Raw genomic sequence first — 7321 nt, forward strand, 5'->3', positions numbered from 1 at the left:
GCAAATGGTACTATGCGGGCTCTTTGTACAGTTTGCAAACATATAATGCGCGGATTACATTGAAGTGGGTGCCTTATTGTGTGCCACAGTATGATCTCCCGAAAAGCTGACAAATTGTTTGGTATGGAGGGGGTGTCGTAACCTCATAATCATCATATTTCATAGTTTTTCTTGCTGTAACATGAGCCGGAGTTATATTTTAGGCTGGTTTGGGAACTTCCCAGGGTATTGTATCATAGCCATGCTTGTTAAAAGGGCACTGTTGCAGCCTCTGATTCTGCTGCTGCTGACATAGAGCGGTTTAGGTCTGAGCCTCTAATTTAAAGAACGGAAACTGATGTGAAACTGATGCCAGAGAATTTTTTTTTTTCTGCTCTGGGTTTTACTGTTCTGCTTCCTCACCAGTCATCAGACGGGCTCAGAAGTGGCCATAACAGCGGCAGGAGCAGCAGTCAGCCCACCTGGAAAGAGATGGCAGAATGGCACATCCCAGCTATGTACGGGTTTATCCTCCTCCTCCTCGCCTTCAGTCTGTCCCAGGCAGACAACTGTGACAAAAGTAGGTATTCAAACTTGGTCAATCTGCTTTATTTCCATATCAATTCAGTCAATTTACATTTTTTGTAATATAAAGAAATAAATCAGTGTTCACATTTGGATGTAGTGAGGTAGATATTCAACATGGCAAATTTTGGTATATTCAACCTGTTATCCAGCTGAATTTTGGCCAGATAACTCATTCTCTGGCTAGAACCTAGCAAGATAAAAAAAAAAAAGATGTGTTTTGAGGTTGTAACGTGGAGGAGCTACTTATCTGGCTAACTTAGCCAGATAAATAGTGATATTCAGACATCCAACTAAGGTATCTAACCTTAAACCTACTATTGAGCAGGTCTAAAGTTAGCTGGTTATCTGATCTGGCTAACTTGAATCTTATTCATGGCCGCTATGTCTGAATATGGACCTCTGTGTTTCATTTTGGAGAGGATAGACTCAAAGTACTTTATTTTATTATGTCTTTTCAAGTAAAAACTCTTTTAATAAGGTAAATCAGTCCCTAGCTCTTCTTTATCTCTTTAAAAAAAAAAAGCTAAATCCATTTTTAGAAGCCAAAAATTCTCCATAATGATGTTAACAGTAACCCTGATCACTGTAAACTTGGCAGCTGATCCTCACTTTATAACAGAAAACTCTGCATAATGTTCTTCAGCTTTAAGGTAGCTTTTTAATCTCCATAGAATTTTATTTAATTTGATTTAAGAATTATTCACCTTTACAAGGTTGCAAGCTTGCTGTACATGGAGAACAACATAAGATTAACAGCAAAATAAAATGACTGTAAAGTGCAAATATTAATCATTTCCATGCTAGATTAAAATTCAAGAGACAGATACATGAGCGGACAATTTTTCCAGCATAGCTTGCCTTGCTGGTAAGACTATGTAAGAGCTCCAGTTAATAAAGATTAGAATAGGCACCTGTTTATCAGAACTCATGGGAAGCAGTTGCTGGTGACACTATTGAACATGAAAGAAGCCGTGGTGTTTTTCTATGTTACCGGGTCTCCTGGAACAATATTTCTTGTTATTCTACATAAAGACAAGGGTTTGGGTACCACTACTAGAGAGCACCTGATAACGTCTTTCTGTTGAGGTTGGGAGGGGAAGAGCGAGAATGTTTCTATTTTGCGTTTATAATTGTTTTATGTTGTTGACATTGTTTTTTTTTTTTTTTAATAATGTTGCACACCACTTTGGGCAGATGTTGCATTCTGGTAGGGCAGTGCCTAGGAAATAAACAAAATGAAAGTGAAATGAAACTTCATATTATTGAAGAGTTTTTTTTTTATATATTGTCAGGCAAGAAGAAAAGGTGACTGACAAAATTTTAAGCACTTCTTCCCAGTTTCTTCCCAGCTCCCGTAAAACGTTTTCCTACTCTGTACACAATGGTGCTAGAAGAGGGGAAGAGTATGTTTCAGAAATGAGCAAATGACCTTCATGTTCTACGACCTCTGAAGGCGTATAAAATGTGATGCACAGGAACCATCCCGGAGGGGACAGAAATGGCCTAAATATCTCTCTTTTTCTAGTACAGTGATGTTGAACTCCAGTCCTCGAGTGCCATAAACAGGCCAGGTTTTCAGGATATCCACAATGATTATGCATGAGACAGATTTGCATTCAGTGGTCTTTGTACTTTTTAAAAGAGTAAACAACTAATGAACCTTTGTTCATTCCATTCCACTCATTATTTTATAAACCTCTATCTTATTTCCCCTCAGCCTTCTCTGCTCCAATCTGAAGAGTCCTAACCTCTTTAACCTTTCTGCATAGAGGAATTGTTCCATCCCCTTTATAATTTTCTCTATATCTTTTCTAATTCTGCTATATCTTTTTTGAGTTGTGGTGAGCATTACTGCACACAGTACTCAAGATGAGGACAGATCATGGAGTGATACAGAGGCATTATGATATTCTCTGTTTTGTCCTCCATTTCTTTCCTAATAATCCCCAGCATTCTATTTGCTTTCTTGGATGCTGCTGCACACTGAGCAGAACATTTCAATGTATTATCAATGATGACAACTAGATTTGTTTCCCGACTGGTGATTCCTAATGTGGAACCTTGTATTAGTTGTAATTTGGGTTACTCTTCCCTAAGTGCATCACTTTACACTTGTTCACATTAAATTTCATTTGTCATTTACATGCCCAATCTCCCAGTCTTGCATTTTCTCACAATCCTCTTGTGATTTAACAGCTTTGAATAATTTTGTGTCATTGGAAAATTTGATCACATCACATCACTTGTTCCCATTTCCAGGTCATTTATAAAAAGCAGTGGTCCTAGAATGGATCCCTGGGGCACTTCACTATTCACCTTTCTCCAATCGTAAAATGTACCACTCTCTCACGCCTCACTCTCTGTGTTGTGTCTTTTAACCAGTTTGCAATCCACAACAGGACATTGCCTCCTATCCTATGATTTTTTAATTTCCTACAAAGTATCTCATGAGGGACTATGTCAAATGCTTTCTGGAAATCAGATACATTATATCTACTGATTCATTTTTATCCACATATTTATTTATACCCTCAAAAATAGTAGCAGTTTGGTAAGGCAAGACTTCTCTTGGCTATATCCATATTGTCTTTGTTCCATTAAACTATGCCTATCTATATGTTCAGCAATTTTGTTCTTTATTCTACCATTTTGCCTGGCACAGATGTCAGACTCACTGGTTTGTAGTTTCCTGGATCACCTCTTGATCCTTTTTTTCAAAATTGGCATTACATTGGCAACCCTCCAATCTTCAGGTACCATAGACAATTTTAATGGTACTATACAAATTTCCAATAGCAGATGCACAATTTCAGTTTTCAGTTCTTTCAGCATTCTGGGATGTATGCCATCTGGTTCAGGTGATTTGCTACTCCTTAGTTTGTCAATTAGCCCCAGTACATCTTCCAGGTTCACTGAAATATGTTTCAGCTCCTCTGAATCATCACCTTTGAATATCATTTTTGGCATGGGTATCTCTCTTACATTTCTCTCAGTGAAGATTGAAGCAAAGAATTCATTTATTCACTCTGCTCTGACTTTGTCATCCCTACGTGCCCCTTTTACTCATTGATCATCTAATGATACAACTAACAGGCTTTTTTCTTTGAATGTACCTGTGGAAGTCTTTATTATGAGTTTTGCTTCCATGGCAAGCTTCTTTTCAAATTCTCTCTTTGCCTTCCTTATCAATGCTTTGCTTCTAACTTGCCAGTGCTTATGATGTTTCCTGTTTTCTTCATTCAGATCCCTTTTCCACTTTTTGAAAGATGTTCTTTTAGCTATTATAGCCTCTCTCACCTCCCCTTTTAACCATGCTGGAAGTCATTTAGCCTACTGACATGGCTAAGCTGAAAGAAGATCAGAAGTTCATGGGCTCCAACCTTCTGATTGCCCAACATCTCTCCAGCATAATATTGGAGAAGGTGCCCTATGCCCAGCCCCCACACTGTGCATCAGTGGCCCAGGCCATTTTGAACTAATGTATAAGAAAATATTGATTCCTTGTTTTGGAAGACAGAAGTGGGCCTCAATGCACAGCTGATCATTAAGCTAAAAATAGTCTTTGCCAGAGGAATATATTTAAGTGAAAACAAAACTAAAATGAAAACAAAACAAAATTCTTTGATGGTGTTGGAGATTAGAAAAACTCTGATGCATTTTAAATCGTCATGTTTTCAGAGGACAGTGTACTACTCTAAAAATACTTTGCATGGCTGCAGTATCATCATGTACAACATCTGCAATATGACGTAGCCTGTGTATTTGTAGAGAACACAGCTACTTTTACTGCAAGTGCTTTGTACTGATATGCTTGAAGCAATTAAAGGAAAACGGTATGTATTGGTATGGGTGGATAGCTTTTCACATTGGATAGAAGCTTTCCCATGTACAAAAGAAACAGCTCATGTTGTCATTGATACCTTTTTGCATAGAATTTTGTCTACTCCTGGCTGGCTCGCCTGAGATTATACCTGACATGTGTTGTTTTAATATTACTGATAACTCATGGGCCATTGAAAATCAAATTGTCCAATTACATAAATATGCACAAGATATTAAAATCCATTCCTGGTCCAATATGTGGGACAATATATGGTCCATATTCCCGATTGGATGGATTAAAACAGCCTGTCAATATATCTTAACCTTTCTGATCATTCTGGTTAGTGTAGGCTGTTTTGTACAATGTATACCTAGTCTAATTGTTTCTTTACAGTAGACAAGCTAAAAGTGCATGAATGCTTTACACCTCTACAGGCAGCCGAGTGAGGTAAAATAGGGCATGTAGTTTTGAAAATCAAATCTAAGCATATTCTTTTCCTCTCCTCAAACTAGACACACCCCTGGGAAAGATTCTTTTTCATCTAGCTAAATGTGCATGAACTATAAAAACCTGCACATATTTTAGCTGGCTAGTGGCTACAGGAAGGACATTTTCAGACGGGCCAAATTTCCTGGGTAAATCATACTCTACCTTAGTAAATGGCTTTGAAAATTGTCCTCATTATAGAGACACATATGAATGACCCTGTGACACACATCTGTCCACAGTCTGTGTATACAGTGCCATTAGGCATATACAGTACAACACCAACCGAAAACAAAAACATCTTGTAATGCGACTCAATAGCAATGTAAGTAATGCCTTGTCCTTATACACAACATTTGTAGGGCAAACATAACTACTGCTATATATTCACAATACTTGTAACATACTGTAACTCCATGTCTTCAAACAAAACAGGTCAAAAAGGATTTTTGTGCAAATGCAAACACCTATATCCTGCCCAGAACACCCCAACCAGTCTGTGGTTGTGCTTTTTTTTCCAGGATGTGATGCAAGCTGTTTTATTTCACTGGGGTCTGAAAACTAATATTTAAATTGCTTGAATGACTTCTCTTCTCTTTTATTTTCCAGACTCAACCTTGCCCAAGGGCAGGACTCTGGTAGCTGTCCTAACTAGAAACAACAACTGCTCCAAGTTTTCCCTTGATGATTCTGTTAAAGCTCACCTTACCAATTTAGAGACTACCATTATTCTTCCAGCAATCTACTCCATCGTCCTCCTCATAGGGTTGCCAGCCAACGGAGTGGCCTTCTGGGTACTTGCTGCCAAAACTAAGAAGAGTCCTTCCACTTTCTTCCTTCTGAATCTAGCCATTGCTGACCTAATGTTTGCTCTCATACTTCCATTTAAAATCTCTTATCACTTCCTTGGCAACAACTGGCTCTTTGGAGAGGCTTTGTGCAGGGCAGTCTCTGCTTTGTTCTACGGAAACATCTACGGCTCCATCCTTTTCCTCATGTGCATTAGCGTGGACCGATATATTTCCTTGGTGCATCCATTTATGGCCAGAGGCTTACAGCGAAGGAAAGCAGCACTTTGTGTTTCCTTTGGAATATGGCTTGTCGTGATAGCAGCCGTAATTCCACTTCTACTTAAACAGCAGTCCAGCAGCTATGAGAATGTTTCCTTCACCACCTGTCATGACGTTGAGCTAGAATGCAAGGATGGCTGCTTTTCCCCTTATTTCCTCAGCCTTGTTATCTTGGGTTTTGCCATCCCTTTTGTTGTCATTGTGTACTGCTATGGGGCCATCCTGATAAAACTAATACCCAAGAAGAAGGATCATGGCCCCATAATCCGACTGCTTGCTCTAGTGCTGCTCAGTTTCATTCTATTCTTCTCTCCCTGTAATGTTCTGCTCTTCCTGCAATCTCTGAGAGCTCAGCAAGAACGCCTCAAGGACAACCAGATGTACATTTGGTACACCATTGCACAGGCACTCAGCAGTTTCAATAACTGCATTGACCCTTTCATCTATTATTATGCATCCCGGGACTTCCGGGCCATGGTGAAGAGTGTAGTCTGTTGTTGTAAGGAGACCAACAAGAAGACTTCAGGCAGGACCTCAGAGACATTGATTTTAAAGAAATCCATTTCATACAACTAGAATTAATCAGTATTACAAAAACATTTATTACAATACCTTGATTTTGAGCTGACTGCATGACCTCACATGATCAAAGAGTAACAACTTACTATGTTATCATTTCTCTCAGGTATCTTCAATTGTCTCTTACAAAAACAGGGCCACAAATATTTAATACCCTTTTGTTAAAGTCTTGGCTATCCCTTCAGCCTGCCTGAGGGCCTCAAACTCTTTAGGCTTTGAAGGGACTTGAAGTCAGATGTTCTAAAAGAAAAGAGTTGGGCGCTTCAGACATTATATAGATGACAGCAGTTGTGTTGAAGACACTTGTGGAACTTAGGAGGCCCACATCAGGAAAACCATGTCAATGACACTGCTCTGAAAAATATATTCCTGGATTAAATCATCTCAGTTTTGTAAAATATCCTTTCAGCCTGTGTAAATCATACCTCACCAACCTGTAGCCCATTCTTAAAATAATGATGCATTGATTTCCCCATTGATTTGTGGCATTCATTTCCCTATGGTTTTAAATGTACAGAGAGCTGGGGTGCATTGATCTTCCAATTGGCAATGGCCCATCATCTCTCCACTGGTCTGAGGTTCTATGGAAGTCACAACCCTTGGTGTCACACTGGGATCCCTCCCTCACCCTTCTGTGAGGTTGTGCACATCACAGGATTTCCTATCCTGCTTGCCAGATTCCCCATTGCATTGATAGTTCTGCTGGAAGAATAGTTGCCTTCTGAAAATGGACAAAGGGCCTTATTCTGTGCCTATGGAAAATATCTTTTTTGAATAAAATCCAAAGTCTCCAACA

General features: G+C 39.1%; 1 protein-coding gene across 1 annotated transcript; it reads left to right on the forward strand.

Annotated features, from left to right (window-relative positions):
• The first annotated feature begins 395 nt into the window (after positions 1–395).
• LOC115079988 (proteinase-activated receptor 4-like) lies at positions 396–7002 on the forward strand. Its single transcript, XM_029583987.1, has 2 exons — positions 396–559; positions 5486–7002. The coding sequence occupies exons 1-2, from the start codon at positions 472–474 to the stop codon at positions 6520–6522; spliced, it is 1125 nt and encodes a 374-aa protein (XP_029439847.1). The 5' UTR covers positions 396–471; the 3' UTR covers positions 6523–7002.
• Positions 7003–7321: the final 319 nt, after the last annotated feature.

The sequence above is a fragment of the Rhinatrema bivittatum genome, chromosome 18 (genome assembly GCF_901001135.1).
Source record: "Rhinatrema bivittatum chromosome 18, aRhiBiv1.1, whole genome shotgun sequence".
NCBI classification, from domain to species: domain Eukaryota; kingdom Metazoa; phylum Chordata; class Amphibia; order Gymnophiona; family Rhinatrematidae; genus Rhinatrema; species Rhinatrema bivittatum.

What these genes read in the sequence shown, in the direction of transcription:
- LOC115079988 (XM_029583987.1), top strand. Translation starts at nt 472, where the DNA reads ATGGCAGAATGGCACATCCCAGCTATGTACGGGTTTATCCTCCTCCTC. An exon ending in GGCAGACAACTGTGACAAAA is followed by an intron (nt 560 to 5,485) that starts GTAGGTATTCAA and finishes TTTATTTTCCAG; the next exon opens with ACTCAACCTTGCCCAAGGGC.